Raw genomic sequence first — 26,849 nt, forward strand, 5'->3', positions numbered from 1 at the left:
CCGTTTGGCTGAGAGGAGGATTCAAATGATGTATCACAAGGTCTCTGCCTTAATTGCACACAACAAAATAAAGAGAAAGGAAATAAAGAGAAAGGAAACAGCTTTCAGAGCAGCCATCATCAAAATTCTCTTGACGTATTTAATGTAAACCAAGGAGAACTCAGAACTCTTCATACAACACAGGAAATACATCACTAATCATTATTAATTACAATAACTGAGAAATACTTAAATGCTTGCAACGGTTCAGCTCAGCTGCAACATTACAACCAGCAAAAAAGTCTGTGAACAACCTGGAATAAACTTCTGGGACACATATGGAAAGAAAAACTTGGACTTCTCTGCTACTCCACCCATGTAAAGCCCTTTGATGGATGATAACAGGCAGCACCAGGACCTGTAACCTTCAGTCACTCTCACTGGTGCTGTCTGAGTTCATGTACCAGTTGTCCTCACCAGTTTCCTCCACAAACCAGCGACCTGGGGACCATGAACATAAAAAAGTAATCAAAAGTGTCATCTGCTGAGCAGCAGCCACTGTGGTTCAGTTGCCTACCATTCAGGGCTATGGCTTCTTCCTTCTCAAAGTGCTGCGTGTCGTAGCTCACAAAAATATTCTGCCAAGAAAAAGAAGTTGTTTATTCCAAGCGACTCAAGATGAGAAATATGTGAGCATGATCGCTGCTGATCAGCTGTGGGCCAAAGCTGATATCAGAGCAGAAAGCCCATCAGCTCCAGACAATACTGAGAGATTTACTGTTCTTTGATCAGCAGTTCTGTTCTGTAGTGCCTTATTCCTTCTTATGTTTTATATATATATTCCTTATATTCCTTCTTCCATCTTATGTTTCAAAAGTTTCTGTCACAAAAATGCAGCTTTTCAGCTAAAACAGCTTCAATAAATACATATCTCCATTTGATGCCATTAGCATACTATTGGATGTCAGGAATGGACTGCTGCTGCCAACATTACCATCAGTGTGAACTTCCATCAGTACCTTGTTCCTAGAGAAGCGCTCCCAGTATCCCTGCTTCTGTTTCACTAGTTTGAGGACCGGCTCATTGCAGCTCATCTCCCAGCAGCAGCTCTCAGCATGGATGCTAGCCTGAAGCTCCAAGTCGGCCCAGTACTTCCGTCCGTTTGCTCTACCACTTAACACATGAGAAAATGTCCCGTGTTATATGTCACAGACATGTCTGTGTGAAGATCAGGCTGTAGAGGAGCCCACTCAGGCCTCTGAAAAGTTCTCAGAAGGTCCAGTAGCTAGAAACGTAAAACTAGACACAAACAGCCAACAACTAGATACCTGTAAACGACTCTGTCTGGGTAGAAGTGGCAGCTTTGATCCTCCGGATTCAGCAGCTTCACCGTCACCATCACAAAGTCACGCGTCTGGTACCAGCGGACCTGAGGGTGGAAACTGCAACACAAACAGTAGATGCAGCTTCACTTTTGGAGCTTTGTTGGCAGGAGGAAAACTATCTCCTACCTCCTGGTGGGTTCTTGGTGGGCTGAACCTTTGCTAAGCAGCCTGCTACCGTCCTCACAGAGGTGGATGGCTGTGGGCTGACTGGTTGAGGAGTAAAGTCTGCCGTCCTCACTGGTTCTGAAAATCAGAGACAATGGGAGGTTGATTGTTATTAAGCAAAGACAGAGATCAGCTTATCTTTTCCAGGCGTATGTATTACGCTTAATGACTCGTGGTCAAACATCCAGTTCCGGAAGTTCTCAAACATAAGAAGTAATGTCAAAACATTTACAATAAATCTGACTTCTGGTACTTTTAAATGTCAACATATATCATTGATAAATCTGAAGAATTGGTTCACTTGCCCCAGGTAGACCTGTGCACCTTCAGTTGGTCTTCACCAATAACCAACCTTGAGATTATCAAAGACGACTCCTCACAAATTGCAGCCGGGTAGGCAACAGCATCCCTTCCCGCTGGTTCTACTGGGAGCAGGGCCTGTGTCACTGGAGATCCTAGACCAAGGGGTTCAGAGTAAGAACAGTCACCCAGAACAGTCTCCTCAGCTTGGATCCTGGCCCCCAGGGATACTGCTGCTTCTCCCGACCTGTGAACATTCATCACCAGTTGACTACAGTCAGCTTCCCTGCTAGGACCACAGTCAGCATCCTTACCCAGACATGTGACCCATTTCCTGGCACAGTGCCCTCAGCAGGTCCAGGTGATCAGGGTTCTTGACGGCCATCCCAGTGTTGAGGATTTCTGTGTGCACGTTGTACTCGTTGATCACAGTTCTCATTCCAGGAATGTGGGCAACACATACCTGAGAAGTACAAAAGAAAAGAAACCCAGTCCAGTTGACAGAGAAAACTACCTTGGATACAATGACCTGGATGATTGAGAATCTACACAGACATCTTACAAAAGAAAAGCTGTTAGCAAGATTCAAATCCAAACACAAGGCTGATGGACAACATTCACCATAGGATCCAGGAACACAGTCCTCCCCAGAGTGAAAACCACTCTGGCCTGGTGCGGCACACCTTGGATCTTCTCACGGATCGCTCTGGTGACCTGATTTTGGATGCAAAGACAGATCAGATGAGGATGGGAAGAGAGAATGTGTTGGGAGAGGAGCAGGAGACCTTTGGGTGCCAGTCCTTCTCACTGTCGGCTGGTCTGACCCCACAGACGATCATTTCGACAGCCTGGCTGGGCACAGAGTGGTACCGTTGAGGGAGCTCCAAGAGCTGGTAGGACTTGACTTCCTCCGTTTTCCCGACATCAATAAACCAAACTACATTGCTGGAAAATAGGCGGTCGCTTCTGTCAGAGACAGACAGGATCTTCACCCTGCCGGCAGGAGAACATGGTCATGGTCATCCTTCTCTGATGTTCATGGACATCTGATTTATGGTCACACCAGTACAGCTGAGAGAGCCGCTGCTGTTTAGGTTGTTCATGCCACACCTGTGGAACTCTGTGGCCTCCTGCACCACATACAGGCCTCCCTCCTTCACCTGCCTGGCTGCAAGCTTCTTCTCAGCATAGTGAGACGTCAAGTCGGTCACCATGCTCTGAAAATCATCGTGGCACTCCTTCCTGATAATACGACCGTAGAAGACCGACGCCGTTTTTACATAGAGAGGCTGGACCTGGGATCACATGATGTCAGGTGGTTTTATTGAGAAAGCTTCTTGATGACTTCTTTTAGACCAGCTTGAAAGACCTGCATGGAGCACGGCTGGTCTCATATTTTAGACGGACACAAGGGTGATTTAAGGCTGTTTTTACCCTGCATGCGTGAGGTATGTATGGTAATCGTCTCTGAGCACTGGGGAACAAAGTGGTCAGCAGTGGTTTTCACTGGAAATGAACCAGCTCACCTCTATAAGTCCTGTGGTAGGAAGCAGTGGCTGATCCAGATGATAAATCAGTCTGTGGCGATCAGGACACCCACTGCTGTCTCTGCGACACACAGAAAAAAAGCCAACATCACCACAGCGTGCAGCCTCCATCCAGGAGAACAGAAATGCTCACATCAAAGAGGTCATGCCAGCAGGATCAAAGGTTTTTTTTAAGGGTTGATGGGTTAAAGGGTTTTTTAGAGTGACCGCCTGAATCCTACTGATCTCTGACGCCTTTGGTGTCCCGTTAAATGAAAACCAGTGAGAGCTGAATTGTTAAACTGGCACCAGTAAATCTCTGGTGCCATATGTTCATCAAAGACCTGCAGACTCCAATGGTCTTCAGATAGCTGCAGAGAGGACGGTCCATCTTCTGCTCTTCACGGGCAGCAAGGACACCCTGGACAAAGGAGAGTAGCTGTGGGGGCAGCTGGGCACAGGTCCGCTCCAGGTAACGCAGGATCCCCACACTGTGACTGGTGCTCCTCTCAGAGATGAACAGCACAGACTGCACAGGAGCAGGGCAGACAACAGCCAGGGCCTGCAGAGGAGCCTGGGAAAAGCAAGGAGACATCTTCCACAGCCAATCCTGATGTGTTCGTAAAAGCGATCGTTCCGATTGCTGATCAATGACCTCCGACAGACAGGAGTCAGCACAAATCAAGCTCATTGTACCTGTTCGGAAAGGTTCCTGAAGTTGTCAGCCATGCAGAAGAGTCGCTGACCGAACACTTTGGGAGACGCAGGAAAGTCGTAGTGGATGATACTCGTGGCATCCCTGATGCTCAAACTCTTCAGACACTCGGTGGAGGTCACTGGTCCCATCAGAAACCATCAGAGGTTAGACACAGACCGTTCACTGTAAATGAACCAACGGTTTACCCAGAATGATGTGAGTGCTGGGACCAATGTCCTCCCTCCACTGTTCCATCACACAGTCAAAGCGATGAGTCAATGTCTCGTGTACCATCAGGCAGAAAGCAGATTTGCTGCTCAGAGCCTGAAATTGAAAACGTCAGATATTCTCCAGACATCAGAACAGTGTTTTCATTCAGCATAAACCTGTGAGGACATAAGAGTTTCAAAGCTCTTACTGTCAACATGCTTTATTAGTACATGCTAATTTGAAGAATCAATCTTTTCAGAAAACACATTTGTCTAATCTAAAACCATAGCTGTAAAAAGAGAACTGATCCCCGTTACAGCTGCCAAAAGACACCAAAAGAAGGCCAGAGGCCACAGCATGAATGACGTCACAGTTAAAACAGAAATTCTCTTTCACCTTGAACACCTCTTCCACCTCCAGAGCAGATCTGGTTATGACCAGAGTCTTCTGACCAATGTTAGGATTCAAATCCAGCAAATCCAGCAGTTCAGAACTCTTCTTGCTCTCCATAGTTACGAGGACAATCTGGAAAAAGATTAAACTTATACTGATAAAGTTGAGCTCTTTCACAAAACATCTGAGCCGTCAGATGATTGCTTGTGAATGAAGGACTTTGTGATAATTTCTGATAAAAAAGTTGACGTTTTGTGAGATCTGATGTTAAACCTGCTGGATGTCAGCATAGAGAGCCACCTCCTCCAACACAGACAGCACGATGCAGGGGTGTGGCATGTAATTGGCTAACAGGTGGCCCATGTGCCCACTCCATCGTTTGGCCACAGCAACCAGCTGGTGACAACGGGACATCGGTTCCCCCTTCAAGTTCCCTTTCTGGAAATGCTGCAAGATGGTCACCATCTGATGAGAGCATTTTTAAATCCACAGGAGAAAAAACGAAGAAGGAATTCAAAACGAAACCATCTGACACCTGGAACAGCCAAACTAGGACTCAGCATTCAGAGCCAGCTTGGCTGCAGCTACATTATTAAAAATAAACCTGCTGGGACGCTGGGACTTAAATATTGGGTCCCCATAAAATCAGGTGGCAGAATGAAGGATTTGGGACTGTCGTAGAGAAATGGTCACATTTTCATCAGCTTCACATGGAAACTGCCACATTTACAGCCAGTAGAGGTGTAGATGAACCTGTGGGGGAGAGAGACGGTGCTTTACCTGCTCAGGTGCAAGTGTGAATAGCCGGTCGGCCTCGTCCAACACCAGATGAGACAGACGCAAGAACAAAAAACAGTGGCAAGACAGCAGACGGACCAAGGTGAAGGGAGTGGTCACCAACAGAAGGCCTGGTCAAAACAGAAGTCATAATTTAGCATCAGCACAGGCATAGATTACCATTAGCATTTCTGATAAACCCCACGGCTCAGTTTCTTACACAGTTTCAGTTTCTTACAGTCCCAATCAACCAGTCTCACCCACCACGCTCCCACACTGGGAGTGTGTATGTGTCTACGCACAGAAGTAGTGCTGCTGAGAAGATTTGGACATTTTACAGTCAGCGACGTATTATTTGGTGTTTCTGCTGGTTCTTCCTACCCGTTTCCCTCCCACCAGTGCTCATCTCTAAAGGAACAGCCTTTCAGACAGCCTTTCGGAGATTGCTACATCCCTTTCACATTCACATTTCCACAGATGAAATGAAACAGGAGAGAGTGTTTTTGATGAAGTAAAATCAGAAAATTTAGAATCAGATTCGGGCTGCATATAAAAATCCGATGACCTTGTTGATCACAAGCAGACAGAGATGAAGATGTTGACTCACAGTTTTTAGGGATCTTGAAGGCTTTAGCCTCGTCTTCTTTGAGGCCCAGCAGGATAATGATGGAGTGAAGGGTTTGGTTGACCTTTATCTCCTCCAGCAGGTCATAGACAACTTGAGCCTTTTCCCAGCCTGAACACAGCACGACAGCGATGGGCTGGACACAAGAGCAAAGCCCAAAGCTAAGAACACCCCAACTAATGACAGTTCAGTACAGGAGCAGACAGGTGTGATCAGGATGGCTTTCTAAATAAATATAACTTGAATATGAAGATGTTTAAGAATGAAGACGACGATGATGTTCTCACCCCTTTGCTGGAGGTTTGGCAGGTGAAGATGGAACTCAGCAGGATGTTGGTCAGGAACGGAGCCAGGTAGCTGAGCGGCTGCTCACTATTTTGTGAGATCACTAGCGTGTTGCACCCACGAGCCATAGCTGGCCAGCTATAGCAATCAGCTGGAGACAGAGTACTGTACTGTGCCCTCCACCAGCCCTGAAGACAGAGCAGCAGTGTGGGAAGCTCCACTGGGTGTGGAGCAGGTGATGAGCCCGTCCACTACAACCAAATCTTTGTGCAGTTCCCCCAGTCTCTACCCTCCCAATTCTCCGCATTCCCCTGTCCCCCAAGTCTCCGCACTCCCCTGTTCCACAGTCTCCACCCTCTCCTAGTCTCTGCCTTCCCCCCTAGTCTACGCCCTCCCCTGTCTCCCCTAGTCTCCACCCTCCCCTGTTCCCCTAGCCTCTACCTCGACAGTCTCCCTTCCATATGCCCCCCTCCCGAGTCTCCTCCCCTGTCCACCCAGTCTTCGCCCACCTTATCTCCACCCCCTGTCTCCGGTCCCATCTGTGTGGTGGGTGGTGGAAAGGTTGCTGATTTACTCCAAGGTTCTCACACTGCAAACAACCCATTGTGTGTTTTTGAGGCTGGAATTCAAAGTGAAGCTGAACATTCATTTACCCTGCGGAGATGCTCCATGATGGGGGCATCATCCCAGCTGCTGCAGGGTTCTACTGGAAGGGCAGAGTGAACAAGGACGGTGCTCTTACTGGGACCACTGGGAACAACCTGAGGGCCAATGACATGTGAGCTTTGAGCCCGTTCAAAGCTGTACTGGATCAGAACAATTCAAATGACTCATTAGGTTCAGAAATGCTGAAAGGTTCCACAGAGAATACCTGTTTGCACTCTAGAGCATCTGGATCATGGTCCAGAAGGTCTGGGTTCAACCACTTCAAAAAGCTGCAGGAGAGAGTTCAGGTCAGAGAGCTGGACTGATGCAGACTTTTGAAGTTCTGGACACTAAAGGACATCGTGGTCCACTGCGGAGCAGAACAGGTGGAGACGAAAACAGGTGCAAGCAGCACCAACAAACTGTTGCTGTATGTGGAGGAGCTGTGACGTCAAGACTCAGGTAGACGAGTTAGTCCTGATGTCTCCTGTCAGTCAAACTAGAGAAAACATCGCAGTTCCATCAAACTTTCAGCAAGTGAAGCGCACCGTGCACACATGACATCCTGCTCCCTGCTGCACGTCCTCTGTGCTGCTTCACACCACAGAGCGTTCTCATACCTCCTTTCTTCGGTTTTCTCACCAACACATTCAGCTTCATTTCTGCAGGTTCAACAAATCCGGTCCAAGGAAAGGGTCCATTCGATAGTCCCCAGCAGGGGTACAAAAACAGAGTTAGAGTTAGAGGGGCAACATCAGAAGGGCCTCAACACAGCATTCAGACACATGTAGCAGATATGGTGTCATGTGGTTAAAGCAAAGGTCCTTAGTCAGATGAGCCTAACCCTGCTAGCAGCATGCTAACATATATTAAGGAATATTCCAAAAAGAGATCCAAACAGGGCTTCACCTGTCAGCGACAACACCATCATCATCTTCAGCACCATCAGCAGCAGCACCATCATCATCATCTTCAGCACATTCAGCAGCAGCACCTCCATCATCATCATCATCTCCAGCATCATCATTTTCAGCACCTTCAGCAAGCCTGAACACTGCTTGGCTGCCTGCACACACACGTCCATCTTCCGACCACTCCAGCTTGTGTTGCGGCCTCTAAAGCAGCAGAGGAGTTAAAGGTGAACATTCACTGCAGAAAATCTGTTGAAATTGTTTCAACATCTGCTCATCCACCCAATGCTCTGCCCCACACCAGCTCCTGCAGCCTTATCTCCTGTGGCAGGGTTAGAACCTATTAATTTCTAGTCACACAGTGACGATTAAATAATGACCATCATTAAACATCAGAATATAAAATCATCATTTAGTAAAGAAGCTCAAATGTTATACAAGAGTCCACATGTCCATGTGCATGTGTGATCTTTGTGGAGGCTCCTGCTGAACCGTACACCGATGTCTCAACACAAACCATCTGCTGCCCTGGAAACTGGACATTTACATGTGTCCTGTCCAACAATGGCCCTTATTTACATGCTAGTGTGTGTTTTGTTGTCCTACGTGGAGCAGAGCTGCTGACCTTAGGTGTGGATGGAGGAGCCAGGTGGTCACATGCTCCACCCATAGACCAGCTTTGATGCAGCACTGTGAATGAAACCATGTTAGAGAGGACAACACCACCACCACCATCAGCAGCAGCTGATCTTCATTGGCAGGAGACGTTGGTGGTCAAGAACAAGACAGTCTGACCCAACAGGAAGCAGACAAGAAGTGTGTACCTGGAACCGCCACCCTCGTGGTCGTGCAGGCGGTCTGCTTCAGGATAGAAGCTGGTAACATAACAGGTTCTTGGTCAACCTCATCCAGCTCATAACCAGCAGCCAGCTGGCTGTTGTACAGCGCAAATTTCTTGGCCACCAGATCATCGTTGACACAAATCTAAAACGAGATCCAGACACCTCACTGTTCCAGTGGAACACCTGAGTCCAACCACTGCAGAGCTCCCAACAGCAATAAATATAGGATAGTTATAATAAAACAGGAAGGTTAAAGAGCAACACAACAGGTCTGGGGGTCACCTTGATGTTCCCAACAGTAACGTACAGCATGATGGGGGTGGGGTCTGTCGCCAAGTCCAGCAGCACCACCTCCGATTTAGTGGACACTGATGGAAAAGAGAAGACTGATTAGACAAAGTGAGGAGGAGGGAGAGGGACAGTGTCTTACCTCGTAGCAGGTTGTGGAGGTAAAGTGTAGCTGAACTGTCCCACTGAGTGGACGGTCTGCAGAGAAGACAATAGTTGGACTTTTGGTCCTGGAAGCTTTTGAAGCAGCAACATTTCAGGCTTCTCTTACATGAGCTTTGCTCTCTCCTCTAACACATCCACTTGCAGGGTTGTGGGTTTGATTCCCATCAGATGGAGCCTCTTAACCCAGAACGGCAGCTGGAGGAAATTCTGTGTCACCACTCGGATCCTCGGCGAGATCACAGAGGACAAATTCAGTGTTTATTTGGCTAAAGTGTGAGACAGCAGCATCGTCACTCCATCGCTCTGCCGATAGATGTTTCTGCACTAAAGGTCAGACCACCGCAGCATCTGAGAAGACACAGCTGTCAGACCTCACACATCACCTGACCTGCACTACCAGAAGTTTCCACCAACTTTGGGAAAGGTGTTGAAGCCCTGGTCACATCCAAGCGTGAGCAGTTGGTAGCAGCCAAGGGCAAAATAACTGTGTTGGCGGCAGAGCTAGGATAGCGCCAGATGAAGATGCTTATTTCTTACTGGTCAGAGGAAACAACCAGATGTTCTCCATGGTCCACCAGCAGGCAACGAGCTGTGCAGCACACAGAGTCCACAATGAGCGACTCCACCACGGCCCGGCACCATGACTGCAGCACAGACCAGTACACTACACAAACCTGCGGGGAAATACAGGCACGCACATGTCCGGCCCAGCCTAGCTTCAATCCAACGGTGTGTTAGGTGCTGTCTTACCTGCCCCTCCTCTAACACAGAGGGCTTCAGCTCCTGCTGGTCCTTGGTGACATCATGGTAGAATAAGTTCATCTGCAGCATGAGATGTTTGTACTTCTCCACGATGTCTGTCTCTCCTCCAGGTCCCAAGTAAACTCGACTCCAGATGCAGGATGGACTGTCCACCTGCAGTCAACAAAGAACCAAAATCGTTGGTGGGTCCATTTGGAACTGGACTTAAATCTAAGCCTTTACTGTTCCCACAGATGGCAGAAAAAGACAGCTAAAACAAGCAGTGCTCCTGGAAGTTGGTGGATGTGGAAAAGTCAAGACCAAGACATGTCAAAATGATGACTGGACCACAACATAAAACTGCATTAACATAAATCCACGATTGAAGTCAATGTAGATTTTTCTACTGTTGAAATCCTCACAAACATTAAAACGATGTCTGATAAATTACATTTAGCACGCGACATCAAACAAGCCACTGTAAATTCAACCTTATCAAATGAAGGACTTTGTCCACCCTCTGCTAAAGCCAAGAGGTCAGAAAATCTCTGATTTACCTTTACAATGGATGTTGTCGCCATTGTGGTTGGCTTTAATCAATATGCACTACAGTTTCACCTCAACACAGTGGACGCTGTCGGGAAAAAAAGTCACTAATTTTAACTCAAATTAAACACGAAGAACAAAAAAAAGTCAAGTTAAGTCATACGAAATTAGCATGCGTGAGCTAATGCTAGCTAGCTCATTGGTGGCACATTGCTTTCAAATATAAAGCTTAGAATATTCTAGAATGGGTGATGCTGCCGTCTAGTAATAGTCATTGTTTGCCTGGCTGTTGTTGGTTTTTTATTTGTTTTTTGTTTTTTCAGTCAACCAAAGGAAATATTAATCTTACCAGGGACCGAATTTCTACACGAAACAGCCGGTAAATGCGGGGGGCACGTGTGTGCAGTTTTAGCCGTGACCGACAGAGGTCAGTGACAAGCCAGCTGTGTAGTTACGATCTAATGATCCTGGTTCGAGTCCGTGTCAGAGTCCGGGTCTCGGCACCGTCTGTGGCGAGTTTCCATGTTTCTTTCCACATTTCAGCATATCAGAGACTCTAAACTGTCCCCCTGCGCGCGCGCGCGTGTCCTGTGATGGACAGAATACCTGTCCTAGTGTGTTCCTATCTTTCACCTGGTGTCGGCTGAGATGTACACTACCACCTGGGTTAGAACCAGACCTCACTGACCACAAACTGCAAGGATGGGTTTACTTCAGATGCTTGGCAGAATACTTTAGGTCTGACTAGCTAACTAATTAGGCCTGAACATTATTTTATATTCATCATATCAAAATGCACACCATACAGCAAAAGCAATTGTGTGTTCCATATGCAGCCATTCCAAACTGTATCCATGTTGCAGTTTTCAGCGTTGTTGCTGAATATCATATAAAGAGCAAATACATAATATCTAACATTTGTTTCTCTCATCTGTAAAGAATTTTCTGCTTAAGGCGGCTTCGATTCTCTTCTGCTTCCCTAATCTACATTTGTCGAGTTTCACTCAACGTATCTTTGAGTAAAGCTTTTGTGCTATGTGCTTTTGTGCTCTATCTGATTTTGGGCTCTAATGGCGTCATTTACTGTCTCGTTTGGAGTTAGACTCAGGATCGGGGAAGAAAAGCTTATGCGCTTTTGACTGATCAATCTGCCCTCCAGTCCAGCAGGAGACGGTAATTCACCTGCTTACCGTTTGTTTACCGAACGTTATAGAACAAGAAGAAGAAGAAGCAGTAGAGGAAGATTTTAAATATGATTAGGGTTAGGGTTACTTTGATTTGCTCTAATGTGGGAGCTTTTTAGGGATGGAGATCAAAGGAGCCGCTGTCGTTAACACACTTCCGCCCTATGGACACGTTATTGCCGCCGAGAAGTGGAGAAACTCTATGCTTCTTCAAGGTTTAAAAGGTGAGAGGAGCACTATTTGTTTCTATTTTAGGATATAAGTTGTCTTTCTAAGTTGTCTTTCATCAGGTTTTTATTAGTTCAGTTGCTACACAGTCGAAAAAGGTTGATACTGTCAAATGATGTTCTGACTTCATTGGAGGACAGTCGGACATAAGGTGCTAATTAACAGATTTGACCCGTCACTTTTCTATACATGGTGGCAAACAGAAGCTGAAACTTTCAGAGAGAAACAGCGTTTTCTTCTCATCATGCTGTAGGTGAAGGAGTGAAAATCCTGTTTGAGAGTCACCTGGGGCCTGCAGATTTCCATCTGCCCAACAAAAGCTGCGTCCTCTACCTGTCTGAGTGTGACGTCATCGCTGGCAACGGCTACAAGAGGAAGGTGGTTCGCTACAGAAACGTGAGTTTTAACCACAATCTGTTTTATGCTACTGTTCCAAAGCCTGAGACAAACTGTGCACGTCCTCTTTTCAAGGTCAGTGGTAGTTTACAGGAGTTGGTGCTAGTGGAGGACAGCCAGCTCTGTCAGCAGTACTTTTCCAGCGTGCAGAAGTTCGTGACATTTGATCTGGGCCTGACTCTGCTGCCGGTCAGGGGTCAGAATGAGGCCTCGCAGCTCATCGCTCAGATGGTAAATCACAAACACAAACCTGATCAGAAACTCACCTTTGTTTGGCTGAAGAGACAAGGGACACAAGTCTCATCCATACAAGCACGCTTCATGTCTCAAAGCTTTATTTTACTTCAAAATATGTGTCTTTTGAAAAGGTCCCTCTTGCAGCAGTGGTCCTCGCTGCTTTCCTGCTGGTGGAAGTTCAACAGAAACATTAAGTTGGGGAAAAACTGTGATGCTGATCTCTTTGCTTACTGTAACTCACAGGATTAATGATATCTCAAACAACCTCTCACAGGGAAACATCAGGATGTTATAGATGGACATTCCTGAATTCTCTCAGAGGTGCCAGATCCATCACATTAAATGTGCTTTAATCAATCAAAATTCTTTATAGTCTCGCAGCGTTGTCTTCTGGTTTCCAGGTGCACATGGACGATAGGGACAACACGTTCAGGAGACGAACTTCGTTTCAGCTGTTGGACCCACTGGTCTTGAGTGTGGTCCTGCAGGTCCCCGGGGTAGGCCGTGTCAAGGCCCTAGCTCTGTTGAAGCACTTCTCCAGCCTCCAGCAGCTCTGCAACGCTGCTCCTTCTCAACTGGAGCCCATTGTAGGTCAGGCTGCAGCTCTGCTCATCCACCACTTTTTCAACAAACCTGTGAAGCCAGTTTGTTTCTGACGGACCGCCACTTGGGGGCGCCTGTAGACCCTCCATTGGCTGTCATCTTCAACCTCCGTCTGTAATGTTGGAACAGCTTTAACTGTACAGAATGTTCTTAGGATTGTTCAGCAAACATTTATTGAAAATGTGGAACAAGACATCAAGTGTGTCCATATTCATTCATGTCACAGTTCTGTGAGAATAAAGACTGATTACTTCCATCCCTGGTGCACACGCTTCTCTGCTCGTTACACCTGCTTTATTTCCTGTGGCTTCCTGGGAGCAGAGAGGTTTCTGAATCGCGTAATTTCCAACAATTGGCTTTTTTATTCTGCAGTGAAACTCTGATCTACATCAGAAAAAAACCTTAGAGTCTTTCAGCTCTGAGATGGGGCACAACTATTTGATTTAGTCCTGTTGGTCCATTTAAAGCTGCATCATGTGAAGGTTCAGAATAGCTGCTGTTTGCCTTTCACCCAGGTTTTTTGACCTCACTTATCTCTCCTCACTTTCCTGTATTTTACTTGTCTTTTGAACCCAGGAGGACCCTTTTACCACATATACACAATAAGCTTGATTTGGCCCCGTAGACCTGCCGACAGTCAAATTCAATAAAAACATGAAGCAAACACTCCCCACCACTCCTCTAGAGAGGAACAGTGGCTGAAGGTCATTGTGGGCCCTGAAGAGCCAGTCTTCCTGTCCCATCTGGAGCCTTTTCATGTGTTTTTCCCTCTGTCCTAGAGTTGACATGAGCAAAGCAAGAGCTATGAAAGACCCAACAAGAGTGTCCATTTGAAGACTGGCAGCCTCAGGTCTTGTGTCTGAGTGACACTATGGATGCTTACAAAAGCTCTGGCTTTCTTCTACTGCAGAGTGATGAGAGAAAAGAAAAGGGGGCTGCGTGGGGCGCTCTGGCCTGGAAACTGGCCTGCTGTATAGGGTTGGAGGATTAGGCTGTGGGTGATGGGGATGTTCACCCGACTCTCTCCAAGCAGTTTCAACTGGTTGCCAGTGTGAGTACAATGATGGTGGAGTTGGACCAACATCCGCCACAAACAGAACATGTGAAAAAATGTCCACCTGTCCCGCCTGTCCATTCATCTGTTGGCACGTCCACAACTTTGTCAGAGCTCCTGGTTGGCCATGCATAACGTTTCTTGTCCCTGTGACCTTCTGGAGACTCTGGATAGACTCTCGAGTTTCACCATGTCAACACAAGAATCAGTGTCTTCAGAGGAGCTCAGGAGGTGTCAGCTGAAGACATCAGGTGATGATTGGCTCCTGGGTGGCTCCAGAGGCCACTGGTGGATGTTGGATGATGCACTGACACAGTGCTCATGAACTCTGACACTCAACCAAACTACTGTTGGGCTCTGGCACTTAGCTGAGTCTGGAGGTACCTGAAGACTAACGCCAATGCATGTGAGTCTAGTGACCAGTCAGACCAGTAATATCCTGATTGTGAAGGTTCCAACGAGCTTCTTTTTTTTACTGGTGACTGTTGCATGTTAGCACATTAAAGGTAGCTCTTCCAGGAGCACATTGGTGCACTCACGGAGCTGTTACAAGAGTATAACTCTCACTTCTCCTTCATTTACCTCTTGACGCAGGAACGTATTCTTTCCTGGTCAACAGCCCAGATACAATTCCCAGCACCGAGGGAAGCACTTCTTCTCAGAGTGTATTGTGGAGAGGAATGCTATTGAATTGGCTGTTTTTTCATGCAGCAGCCTCTTTTGTGTTGAGTCTAAGGAAGTCTATTGTGCAGGCAGACACCCTGAGAAAAGAGGCGAGCTTGTCTGCTGGTGCTTCAGCAGCGGCCCAGCCTGTAAAAAGAGCTGAATGAAGCTCTGCCATCGGAAGCAGCCGGCCTGAACTCAGACACAATGCTGCTGGGCAACTTTGAAGAGCAGCAACAATTAAAAACACAGCTTCACTATATTAATTATGCATTCACGCTTTTGTCTTGGGGGGTTCAGAATGGCGAAGTGCAGAACTTTTAGATTCAACGGCTGTGAAAGTGAGCTGACTGTAAACATGCTAATGATTCTGCAAACGCTGCAGCTGGATGAACAAGAAGAACCTGATCCTGGTGTTCAACCCAAACTTTGCTGTTTGAATGAGAACATGAAAACAGAGCAGATCTGCAAAACCTGGTTTCTTCACCCAGAGCATGTTGCTAGGACACGCAGAGTTAAAGCCTGGAGTTGCACTTCGGAGATTCTTTTTCTGTAAGGCCTTTTTTCCTATCTCCTCCACTGGTGGCCAGCAGGCATAAAGCAGCTCTCTGCAGGCACTGAGGTGAATGTCGGCTGGCTGGCAACGCTATCAGGTGGTTCCCTTGTCCTTCCAGTCACAAGCCATCACCTCCTGGGCTCCAGGGAGGTTTATTTCCAACAAGCCCAAAGTGTTTTGAAAAATGGTTATGCTGGGAGAAATTCCTTCATCAGAGATTCAGCAGCTCTGAAGAATGAGTGAGTGTCCGGAGAAAATCTGAAAAGGTCTCCCACTAAAACCTTTTAGACAAACAGGAGTCCTGCTGTCTGTCACCTGGACTGGAAGCTGCCTCTCCTACCTCGCTACCATGAGGTAGGAGAAGCAGTGTTTGTGTCTTCACCGTTGTTGAGCTCGTGTCACCATCATCTCATTAGCGCAGAAACACCCATCAGGAGAGGCACAGCAACCTCAGAACACAAATCAATTGTAATTATCATTGCTGCTTTGTAGAAAAATCCATGTTTGACTAAGAGAAGACATGAGCTTCACTCACATGTCTTCTCTTCTTGAAGCCAGACTCTTGATTTATTTACCCTGTCAAATGATAAGAACGGGAAATCCTTTTCTCTGTCCTCATGAAGACCTTTGCCTTATAGTTTGGATTTTGGCTTCAGCAGACTCCTACAGCTCTCCTGGTCTACAGCTCTGCTCTGTCGCATGTCTTTCAGGTTTTCTGGACTGAAACCCTTCAGGGCTGTGGAGACCAGCGGCACAACCTGGAAGTTTATTTTGTATCTGACTGGGACCTGTTGGGATCATCTGAGAAGAGCCGCAATGTGCTCGACTCAAGCCTGCCGCTGTTCTGTGTTGTCACAGTGACCGGTGGGTCACAGCCCATCCCAGGAGACCAAAACCTGGACCGTCTTCTCCTGCTCTGCTTGTCTTTCAACCACTGTGTCAGCGTGTGTTGGTGTGTTTCACCTGTGCTGTGGTGGCAGCAGAGTGAAGGAGCGTGTGAATGCAGAGCTCATTAGTGCAGCAGGAGAGTCTTGGAGGACACAGAGATGCCAAAGGTGAAGTGAGCATTGAGGGTGTCAACACATTCCTGCCACTTTACTTGGCTGAGCCGGGATGCCGTGTGTCCCAGAATAGAAGGTCTTTTTCCATTGTGTGTGAGTGATTCTAATAGAACACATGTGAAGGCTCTTCTCTCCCTAAAAGGAACTTGTTGTCATTGGAGAGGCCTGTGAGTGCTGCTGCTCTCAGAAGATAAAAGCCAAGCAGACATGCTGTTGGCTGGAGCCTCCTTCAGTGGAAACCACCAAAACAAGCATAATAACAATTAATCTGTGCCAACAACCAGCAGGCTTTGACCCAGAGTGGCACCTTCAAGAGCGGAGTAGAGAGAGGGGACAGCCACCATTCCCATCGGCCCAGCGTTCATGTTCTGGTCTGGACATCTGCCCAACAACAACACCAATGTTGTCCATTAGTGCTGCTGATCAGCCTGAAAAACAACAGGTTCGAGGCTGAAACACTGTGTCTTGTTCAGTTTTGATGTACCACCTATAAACTTGCGTCATTTAAAATGATTATCTTTCACTGACTTCATCAGCCTGTAAACCAGCAGCCTTTGGCAGAGCCTTATGGGGCTGCATCAACACACCGGTGAGATGAGGTCATCCTTCAGTCCGTTTGTTGCTCCTTGTACATGTTCTAAAGGACTATGGTAAAGGTTGGGTTTTTAAAGGACCCGAAAGCAGCTATAAAAAGTCCAACAACAAGTCTTTATTTAGCAAATTCAACTGGCAATCCCCCTGGACTGCAGGGAAGCACTGGTCCAGTCTTCTGGGGTGCACAGCAAGCTCCAGCGCAGAGCCAACACAGGGGTCAAGTCTTGTGCATTCTCTAGTCCAGCAGGGCAGCATGGAGACCTCAGACAAGCAGGGGAAACCACCAAATCTCTCCAACCCTGGTAGACAGGCGCTCCCTCCTTAAATAGGTGGCCTGATGGAGATTGCCGACAGGTGCGCCTGCCTGCAGCGCCAGCTGTTGCCAATATCGGCTCCTCCACGCCCCCTGCAGGAAAAAACAGACACACAACCCAAAACCCTGGACAACAACAACAACTATAGCAGAATGGTGGTGAATCAGCTCAACCAAACCCTTCCGAAACCTCCTAAAAACTAAGAAAGTAGTTGAGTAATACGTCTGCCGTTTCCTAATCCTAGAGCCTGACCTCTGACTTCCATGTGGGTCCGTGTGTGTATTGTGGATGACTCGAGAGTGGTGTTGGGACAGTTTTAATAAGTGGCTTTATTAAATACTTGCAGGTAACAGCACAGAAGTAATCACGGGCCTCCATGGAATGCGGAAAACACAGCACAGCCACAGGTGGGCAACGGTCCAAATAAACACACGGCAAAACTCTTAATCAGGGACAGAAGGTTGTTAGATTTACCAGGGCAGAGATGTAGAATAAAAGTCCAAGACAGGCAGGGTCAAATCCATTAAGTCCAATCAAACAAAGTGCTGGAGAGTCAGGCATGGAGTGCTAACAATCTGGCAAAGCAGAACTGCACTGCTGTGGATTAAATACAGCTTAGGCAGAAACAAAAGGTAAAAATGCTGAAGCCAAATCAGATGGGTGTAGAAGACGGGTGTGGCAGAGTGAGTGGAATTTTCCACTTCAGCACAAGAGCAGAAGAGCAGGCAGTGACAGGTACCCCCCCACCCCCCACCTCCTCCAGTTACGACCCAAAAGCAGGTCCAGGGCAGAGGAAGTGGAGCCACCGAAAGGAAAAAAATAGAACCACCTTAGGGTCGGATAATGCGGCCAAACTCAGCAAAGTGTCCAGCTCAGAGCCACTCCTGGGTGTCTTCCCTCACTGTGGGCCACCAGAAATGTTGATGAATGGCCTGTTGGGTGCATAGAGTTTCAGGATGGCAGGTAAGTTTAGAGGAGTGAAACCACTGTAACACCCCTGCCCATAAGGGTACGGAACGAGCAGACAGTTCAGGGGACAGGCACTCGGACTTGGTTGACCTTCAGTGGCTCTCTTCACCTTCTCTTCAATCTCCCAGATAACCATGGCGATGTGGCACGACTCCGGAAGGATGGACTCAGACCCAATGTTTGTCTCCTCATTCTGGAACTGCCGGAACAAGGCATCGGGTTTGGTATTGCAGGATCCTGGGCAGTGGGAGAGGGTGATGTCTTAATGTGATGTCACAATGTCATAATTCCTCTCCGCAGGGGACAGGAACTGAGAGAAGAAAGCACATGGGTGGAGTTTCTGGTCAGTGGAAGACCGCTGGGACAAGACAGCTCCTACCCCTACATCCAAGGCGTCCACCTCAACATCAAACTGACGTGTATGGTCAGGCACCTGGAGGATGGGCGCGGACATGAAGCGGGCCTTGAGAGCCTGGAAGGCCTTCTCTGCCGTAGGAGTCCATCGAAAGGGCACTTTAGAGGAGGTTAGTTTGGTAAGAGAAGCTGCCACAGTGCTATAGTTCCAAATGAAACAGTAGAAATTGGCAAAGCTGAGAAAGTGCTGCAGCTGCTTCCAATTCTCTGGCACTGTCTAACACATTAACAGCAGACACCTTTGCTGGGTCCATCTGGAGGTGTCTTTTTGCCACCACGTATCCCAGGAAGGCAACTGAGGAGGCGTGAAATTTGCACTTCTAGGCCTTAACATATAACGCTGGAGTACCAATTGAACATGGTGGGTGTGGTCCTCCCGGGTTTTAGAGGATATCATAATGTCGATCAGAATGTCATCCAGATAGACAAACACACATCTATTGAGCATGTCCCGCAAAATGTCATTCATTAGGGCTTGAAAGATAGCTGGGGCATTGTGAGGCCAAACAGCATGACGAGGTACTTGTAGTGTTCTGTGGGTGTGTTGAAGGCTGTCTTCCACTTGTCCCCCTCTCTAATGCGGACAAGATGGTAGGCATTGCGTAGGTCTAATTTTGTGAAAATAGTGGATTCCTAGAGCAGTTCAAAAGGAGACAAAATCAGTGGAAGGGGGTACCAATTCTTAATGGTAATGCTGTTAAGACCACGGTAGTCAATACAGGGTCTCAATGTCCTGTCCTTCTTGCTGACAAAGAAAAACCTGGCCCCTGCAGGGGAGAAAGAGAGACGGATGAGACCCGCAGCCAGTGAATCATTTATATAGGTGTCCATGGCCTTCGGCTCAGGTTCCGACAAAGTGAACAGGGCGTCCTGGGAGGGTGCGGTGCCCGGCAGAAGGTCAATGGCGCAATGATATGGGCGGTGAGGGGGCAGAGATGTAGCCATGGCTTTACTGAAGACTTGGCAGAAATCCTGATGCTCAGGTGGCACCATGTGAACTGAACTGTGTTATGAACTGGAGTCGGGAGGACAGACAGGCGAAGAGGCTTGCTGCAGAAGAAAAGTCCAAGGCGGGCACGGTCAAAACCCAGTAAGTCCAACCAAAGAAAGTGCTGTAGAGTCCAGCATGGAACGATAACACTCTGGCAAAGCAGAACTGCACTGCTGTGGCCTAAATACCAGGCAGAAGCAACAGGTGAAAATGGTGAAGCCAAATCAGATGGATGTGGAAGAGGGGCATGACAGAGTGAGTGGAATTTTCCACCTCGGCATGAAAGCAGAAGATCAGGCAGTTACAGTGGGGGTGTTAATGACAACCAGTCTGTCATGTGTGTCATGACCTCATTACCTCAATCCATGTGTTGGCTGGGGGTTGGGGGGGGGGTTGGCCTGATGCTCTGCATACAGACACACAGAAACAGTCGTCAACATCACAGCAAACTATAGTCATTCACAATCGGATCATGTAGGGGGACCCTCCTGCTGATGGCCGGCTGGGTAGAGAGGAGGAGGAGAAGGGAGGAGGACAGGTAGAGAATAGAATAGAAAGGAGAGGAGAGGAGAGGAGAGGAGAGGAGAGGAGAGGAGAGGTAGAGGAGAGAATAGGCATAGATCATATAGAATACATACAAAACCCTGTGAAACATGGAGGGACCGCATTATTCAGTCAGCAACTTGTCAGGTGACCAGTCAGGAAAACGGTCAGTTGCCAGTCAGTAAACCAGACAGGTAAATGATCAGTAATCAGTCAGTTAACCATCCAATTAATTCAGCCAATTAACCAGTCAGTAATCAGTCAGTTGGCCAGCAAGGAAAACAGTAGGTACCCAGTCATGAACCAGCCTCGAAAACACTCCCTAACCCCCCCCGTTAATCATTTAAACCAGTCAGTAGGGCAGCAAGGAAAACAATCAGTAGCCAGCCTGTTAATCAGCCAGTTAACCAGTCAGTAGGCCAGCAAAGAAAACAATCAGTAACAAGCCAGTTAACCAGTCACTAACCAGACAGTTCACCAGCCAGGAAAATGACCAGACAGCAAAACAGTAGGTAACAACTCAGTTAAAAGACCATTCAGTTAACCATTCGGTTCAGTAACCAATTAGTTGACCAGCCAGGAAAACAGTCAGTTAGCAGTCAATAACAGTCACTTCACCACTCAGGTGATGAGACTGGTGAACAGCCAGTTAACTAGTCAGTTTGTGAGGATGTTGGTTGAGACCTCAAATGTTCCATCATAACTCCGAGTGGACTTCTGATGCCAACACTGGTCAATGGTGGACAGAAGGATGAAGGACGTGAGGACAGGACATTTATGACAAAGACCGTCTGACTATTGGCCTGCATTCCTGAACAATGGGAACAATGCTGAGACACCTGCTGTCCCCAAAAAAAGGTTCCCTTAGGGAGGGTTAGTTGTTCAGGTAACATGAGCGGCGGGTGGATCAGTCCTGTTGCTGGAGTGTGAATGACCAAACAGGAAGTTCCTTCATCTGTAGTCTCAATTTACCTAGAAAACACAAACATAGCCTTAAATGTGTGACCACTAGCCACCTTCAGCACTCTCAATGGTTCCCCTCCATTCACAGGATCACCATTGGCTTTTCAGTGTGCAAAAACTTACATTACTTATATTTGTCATCTAGACATTTTATAAGTGAAAATGGCCATCAGTGGCGCTGATGTGTGCTACGCTAGGTGGTTAGCCCCTTCTTCAGTTTACTAGAAATTCATAAAAAATAGCACAGTGGAAATGATAAAACTTTCTTAGCTTTGGAAATGATGGCGTTTCGTCTTACTGTTGGGTTGTTTCCAGACGATCCTGGAGGGAAAATGATGGTGAAAAAATTCTCCACCAACTCCTCAGAAACATGCTTGAATGGCTCTGTGGGAGTACGGCTAATTTTATTAGCCTCCTTTCAAGCACAGCAGAAGCTTTTTCTGCATAAATTAACGATAATCCAGAGTAAATTATGCAAATGTATTCAGAGCCATAAAGGCCGGACTGGTGTGGTCGTTTATTGTCACGTTAGAACCTCTGAGCCAATCGCCAAACCTTCAGGAGGATCCAGGGAATCGGACCTTCAGGTGGCCAGATCTATAGAAGGACTCCCCATTACACCAGTATGGTAAAAGGTTTGACTGGGACAGACAGAAAACAGAGAAATAAACAAAGGAAGAAATTAATTTGAAAACAGATGAAAAATACTTCAACACACACACACACACACACACACACACACACACACACACACAGACACACACAGAGACACACACACACACATACACTCTCCCTCTATTTTCCTTTCCTTTCATCAGGTGATCTGCTAAATCAGGGTTAGGGTCAGCAGTGCAACAGGTCAGCCGTTAAGTGATGTCACCTGTTTTTATCTTTATTCCACAAGATTGTGATATTCGGAACTTTGGAGCTTCTGCTCTTTGTGATATTCAGAACTTTGAAGCTTCTGCTCTTTGATTCCACCCTGGATGTGAGTGAGAAGTCATTATTCTGTGTGCTGGACTCTGTTTGCTGTTTTGGATGTTTTATCTTGAAAGGTAGTCCGTAAGTGAGTTTACTGACTCTTTACCGGGGCTTTTCCGGGGCTGCTGCCGGGTGGAGGAGGCTGGCGTGTTTGCGGACTGTGGGTGGCGCACTACTCCAGTCTGTTGGTTGGGGTGGAGCAGAGCGGAGCAGGGATCAGTTGTACACACCCGGCTTCAGCAACATCTCAAAACAGCGTCAGGCAGGAGCGAAGCAGCATGAAGCTGTGAGGGCTGCGGAACCCCGGGACCTGGCCCCGAACCCCCGACTCATCACTTTAGCTTTTGATCCCCGTCATGGAGCTGGCAGGCGGGCTGCTGCTGCTGCTGCTGGCTGCGCTCTTCACCTTCCTCTGCCAACAAGGTAAGACGCTGGTCTGTGCTCAGGACGCCGACAGGCTCGTTCTGTGCTTCTCCATTTTTCCGTTTGCGCTTCGACTCCTGGAGCCGCAGAACTGCCTTTGTTGGAGAACCACACCGACTTTGCGCTGCGTAACAACAGCTGCGTCCTTGGAAATGTTGGCGCGCACAAATTCTTGCAAAAGAGCCTAAATTGGGTCTCTATGGTGATGAAGAGTTGATGATAAGGGTCTGTGGGATGGCAGGTGAAAATGGGAGCGAGGTGTCATAGATCAGATCCAAAGCGCAGCTGTCACGCAAGAAAAGAGCCTTTTGGACACGGTGGTCAGGCGGGCTCGTTCAGGCCGCCACATTTTGCGTTCTAATCTGCAGACCAACGTTGCTTCCAGTCAGCAGCGCTCAATTGCTGTACTGGTCTTCTTTCTTCGTGATTGGAGCGAACACAGAACTTTCCTGCTCTACATTTTCTTCTGTAATTATTATTGTAATAATGGATGATGGAGAACCTTCTGGTGCATGAATACTTCATCTCATCAGTACTTTTGGCACTTTCGATGACTAAAGACTTTATCAGCTCCAACATTCTTGCCTCCTTTTCAACTTGAACTTTTCAACTTTTAGAACGGTTGTCAAGGAAAGGCAGATTAGTTCCATTTTTGTTTCATCCATTTAGAGTTCACAGTCTGGATTCTGTAGAAACCCAGAGTCTGAATAGCTACAGTGGCAGCTAAACTGCGTCTAACAGGAAGAAATCTTGGGCAGGACGAGGCTGACGGGGGAACCCTCCTGCTGATGGACAGAAGGACAGAGACATCGGCCATACAAGCAGATACATTAGTTAAACTGAATGTGCAGAACTAAAACGGAGCTTGTCAGAGGGGTCAAAGGTCAGCAGGTCAGCAACTTTGTGTCTGGGTCAGCAGCATAGCTAAGATGATGCTAAAGATGAGCTCTTTCTATTCTAGCTATTAGCATTAGCTTAGCTTGTTCCCCTCAGTATCAACCACCTCCCTCTCCTCTGTTCTCTTCTCTTACACCAGGTAGCCACTCTGGTACCAGTGGTCTTTGCTAACCTTGACTCTCAAGAGTGTCTATCTTCTTTTTTAAGCATGTCGAAAGAGGCTGCAGCTCCTCACAGTCTCTGTGGTGTTCCTCTAACAGATTAGCAGGTATTAGGCTCAACAATGTTTGGTGAACACGACCTGACCCGGCCCAGCCTGGCCTTGCCCGGTCCAGCCCGGCCCCACTGAATTATGCTGTCAGAGTTTGTTTAGTAACACAAGGAAGGAGAACAACTGTGAGAAAGAAAGATGTGTGGGAGCAGACGGGAGGAGGGGGTCCATTGGGGCGGGGCTAATGTGGTTGTGACCACACAGACGTGGAAAGGGGGGCTTCTGTGAGTGTGTATCCAGACACATTCTGGAGTCTTTTGGATCTGACCTGAAAACACTGTTTTCTCTCTTATGCTGCTGTTCTTTTCTTAATTCTTAATCTCTCCTTTTCTCTCCTTTCACCCTGTTGCCCCCCAAGGCAGCCATTGTGTCTCTGCTGGTATCCGTCTGGTCTTCTGCCTCTTCTTACTCCTCCTCCACCTCATCCTCCCCAACTTCTCTTCTACCTCTTGTCCTCCCCCAAATCCTCCTCCTCTCATCCTCCCCCAACTCCTTCCCCTCCTTCTCCACTCATCCCCCAACTACTCCCCCTCCTCTCATCCCCCAACTCCTCCTCTTCCTCTCCTCCTCTTTTCCTCCCCCAACTGTTCATCTTCGTCTCATCCTCCCCAACTCCTCCCTGCCCTCCTCTTGTCCTCCCTAACTCCCCCCCCTTCTTCCCCTCGTTCTCCCCAACTCTTTCCCACCCTCCTCCTCTTGTCTTCCATCAACTCTTCCCCCTCCTCCTCCTCCTCTTATATGCTGAAGGTTTTACACAACACCTCTATCTCAGACATGAGACTTATCCTCTTATCTGGATCAGAACCAGCTTAAATTCCTCAGTCACCCTTTTACCTTCACCTACTGTGACACCCCCCCCCCCCCCACACACACACACACACACACACACAAACACATACGCTAATGCTAATGCACACCCTGGTCAAGACAGATGTTTCTGCTGTGGTCAGGTGATGTGACCTCTGGACCACCAGGACTGGACTTTTAAAGTGGGTTCAGACTCTTGATGTCTGTCCTGCTGTAGTTTCAACAGATTCTGATGGTTGATGGGAAAACGGTGTCAAACAATGACGAGTAGGAAACAGCCGCCAGCAGAAATGTGTCAATGGCATTGAAGGACAAATCCATAATTTCCTCATTGCGCCCTCCCCCGTCCCCCCATCGTGCCCGCTGCTTTTTTAAACTGGGTCATTTCTCAGAATAGTCCAATGTCCCCTCAAAGCCTTTGCTAATGACACTGATTGCACTCATGATGCTGTCAACGGGAAATGAGACCAGTAAGGTCTGGAATAAAAGTCTGCTGACAACAGAGTGACACTTAATTCTTTGAGGAGTCCTCATTCAGGCATCCCACTATGAGTCTCTACTTGTGTTTCTTATTCCCATTGTCCCTCATGCTGAGTTTGAGGTTGCAGGTCTTTATTAAAGGTATGTGATGGAGATGAATGTTCTTCAGCTAACAGCATTGACATGCATTAGCACTAGCTGTGTGGTCAACAGAAGACTTGTATGTTGGCGTGGTCTGCTGCCATCTTGTTTCTCCAAACAGAAGCTCCTGCAGGACCCTTTTGGTCGTTATGTTGCAGCTCAGATGTAAAGGTGCAGTAAATTAGTGCTGTTGTTTGGGAGCACTGCTGCTCTTCTGCAAGTGGGTCCGTCTGCAGAAGACCCTGAAACTGCCATCCTCTCAGCCTCCCCAACTCTCATGTACTGTATATGATCTCACCCTCACTGGCTACTAACGTCATTTAATTTGAGTCTTTATCGAGTTTTTAGGTTTAGTCCCAACAGGGCGAAATGAACAAATGGACCTTTAAACTGGCAAGTCATTACCTGTGGCAGGTTTGGAGGTCATCCAAGATCCAAAGTTTATTGTGGAGTCGTTATGGTTTTACGTAGCAACGTGAACACCTTGTCTATACAGATGGGCCTCGGCATTTACGCATCAGTGGACCGATGCCTGGTTCTCTGTGAAACTTCCTGCTGAAACTGTAGAGGGCAAAGCAAATCCATGATTCACTGTGCCTTTTCTGTCAAAGCCAAGGCAACATGATGGATGCCTGTATGTTTTAGAGGGTCATCGAGCAACGCTTATTACTTCTACATTTACAGCAGCACCACCAACAGCAACCATCACTATTAAAAAGTCAGAAAAGAAGCTGCTCATCACAGTTTCTCATATTTGCTAGCTGCTGCGGAGCTGCTTAGATACAGCTAGCGGTCCCCCGGCAGCAGCCGAGCAGTTGGCTAGCCAGGGTGGCTGGGTGACAGTTCGCAGGAAGCGTAGCCCAAACCAAAGGCCCACGGTGCACCACCACCACCACGTGGCTAATCGTTTTTCCCCACTCGGCGACACACCCGCTGAGAAACCGACCCTAGTAATTGGCAACTCTTGTTTTGCGCTACGTGAAGCCGACTCCAGCTACCATAGTTAAGTGCATTCCAGGGGCCAGAGCGGGCGACATAGAAGCCACTCTAAAGCTCCTGGCGAGAAGTAAACGTAAATTTGGTCAAGTTATTATTCATGTCGGAGCAAACGACACCCGGCTTCGTCAGTCAGAGGTCACCAAAATTAACATAGAGTCGGTGTGCAACTGCGCAAAAACGATGTCAGACTCCGTAGCATTCTCTGGTCCCCTCCCCAATCTGGCCAGCGATGAAATGTTTAGTCGCATGTCGTCGCTTTCTCGCTGGCTGTCACGGTGGTGCCCCGAAAACCAGGTGGCCTTTGTAGACAATTGGAGCACTTTTTGAGGAAAACCTGGTCTGATCAGGAGAGACGGTGTCCATCCCACACGGGATGGTGCCTCTCTCATTTCTAGTAACTTGGCTAATTTTATTAGACCCAAAGTGACCTGACAATCCAAGGTCCAGACCAGGATGCAGAGTTGTAGTCTTACACACCTCTGTGCTGCTTCCATAGAACCCTAATCCACCAACAATAACATATTTAACACTATAGAGGTAGTCTGTGTTCCATGGTTAAAAGTTCACCAAGCACAGAGCAGGGGTGCGGTCAATCACCAT

The 26,849-nt window shown here is 47.6% G+C and overlaps 3 protein-coding genes across 9 annotated transcripts in view; 2 read left to right on the forward strand and 1 right to left on the reverse strand.

Moving 5' to 3' along the window:
• Positions 1–102: 102 nt before the first annotated feature.
• Positions 103–10,932, reverse strand: tdrd12 (tudor domain containing 12). 3 transcript variants are annotated; one of them, XM_057051967.1, is made up of 32 exons: positions 10,830–10,908; positions 10,492–10,568; positions 9,944–10,108; positions 9,731–9,867; positions 9,300–9,419; positions 9,171–9,226; positions 9,023–9,108; positions 8,723–8,882; positions 8,524–8,588; positions 7,897–8,102; positions 7,536–7,649; positions 7,214–7,277; positions 6,996–7,148; positions 6,345–6,530; positions 6,040–6,193; positions 5,436–5,563; positions 4,929–5,120; positions 4,659–4,787; positions 4,259–4,376; positions 4,052–4,191; positions 3,700–3,929; positions 3,356–3,437; positions 2,940–3,124; positions 2,615–2,822; positions 2,451–2,543; positions 2,144–2,292; positions 1,882–2,076; positions 1,491–1,607; positions 1,308–1,421; positions 999–1,152; positions 557–617; positions 103–480 (listed from the first exon to the last, which is right to left on the reverse strand). In XM_057051967.1, exons 2-32 carry the CDS (start codon positions 10,513–10,515, stop codon positions 407–409), a joined length of 4,059 nt encoding a protein of 1,352 aa, XP_056907947.1. In that variant the 5' UTR covers positions 10,516–10,568; positions 10,830–10,908; the 3' UTR covers positions 103–406. The 3 variants fall into 3 exon arrangements, with proteins under 3 accessions (XP_056907947.1, XP_056907948.1, XP_056907949.1); XM_057051968.1 differs by having other exon boundaries at positions 6,996–7,103; positions 10,830–10,907; XM_057051969.1 differs by lacking the exons at positions 103–480; positions 557–617; positions 999–1,152; ... (1 more) ...; positions 1,491–1,607; positions 1,882–2,076 and having other exon boundaries at positions 2,159–2,292; positions 2,392–2,543; positions 10,830–10,932.
• A 755-nt stretch (positions 10,933–11,687) lies between these two features.
• Positions 11,688–13,384, forward strand: faap24 (FA core complex associated protein 24). Its single transcript, XM_057051984.1, has 4 exons — positions 11,688–11,888; positions 12,146–12,288; positions 12,364–12,519; positions 12,927–13,384. The coding sequence occupies exons 1-4, from the start codon at positions 11,786–11,788 to the stop codon at positions 13,179–13,181; spliced, it is 657 nt and encodes a 218-aa protein (XP_056907964.1). The 5' UTR covers positions 11,688–11,785; the 3' UTR covers positions 13,182–13,384.
• Positions 13,385–22,075: 8,691 nt separating this feature from the next.
• The window catches only part of ptprz1a (protein tyrosine phosphatase receptor type Z1a), a 29,163-nt gene continuing 24,389 nt past the window's right edge, over positions 22,076–26,849 (forward strand). Inside the window, exon 1 of one of the 5 annotated variants that reach the window (XM_057051963.1) lies at positions 22,076–22,654. In XM_057051963.1, the coding sequence (XP_056907943.1) occupies positions 22,588–22,654 (67 nt within the window). In that variant the 5' untranslated portion in view covers positions 22,076–22,587. The remainder of the gene's footprint in view (positions 22,655–26,849) is intronic. The other 4 variants (XM_057051962.1, XM_057051964.1, XM_057051965.1 and 1 more) reach the window with 4 other exon arrangements.

The sequence above is a fragment of the Takifugu flavidus genome, chromosome 13 (genome assembly GCF_003711565.1).
Source record: "Takifugu flavidus isolate HTHZ2018 chromosome 13, ASM371156v2, whole genome shotgun sequence".
Classification (NCBI taxonomy): Eukaryota; Metazoa; Chordata; class Actinopteri; order Tetraodontiformes; family Tetraodontidae; genus Takifugu; species Takifugu flavidus.

Coding starts and splice junctions, on each gene's coding strand:
- tdrd12 (XM_057051967.1), bottom strand. CDS start 10,515: ATGGCGACAACATCCATTGTAAAG. Junction 4,377..4,658: donor AGGTGGAAGAGGTGTTCAAG/GTGAAAGAGAAT, acceptor TTTCAATTTCAG/GCTCTGAGCAGCAAATCTGC. Junction 4,192..4,258: donor CAGCACTCACATCATTCTGG/GTAAACCGTTGG, acceptor TGATGGGACCAG/TGACCTCCACCGAGTGTCTG.
- faap24 (XM_057051984.1), top strand. CDS start 11,786: ATGGAGATCAAAGGAGCCGCTGTCGTTAACACACTTCCGCCCTATGGA. Junction 11,889..12,145: donor GCTTCTTCAAGGTTTAAAAG/GTGAGAGGAGCA, acceptor ATCATGCTGTAG/GTGAAGGAGTGAAAATCCTG. Junction 12,289..12,363: donor AGGTGGTTCGCTACAGAAAC/GTGAGTTTTAAC, acceptor CCTCTTTTCAAG/GTCAGTGGTAGTTTACAGGA.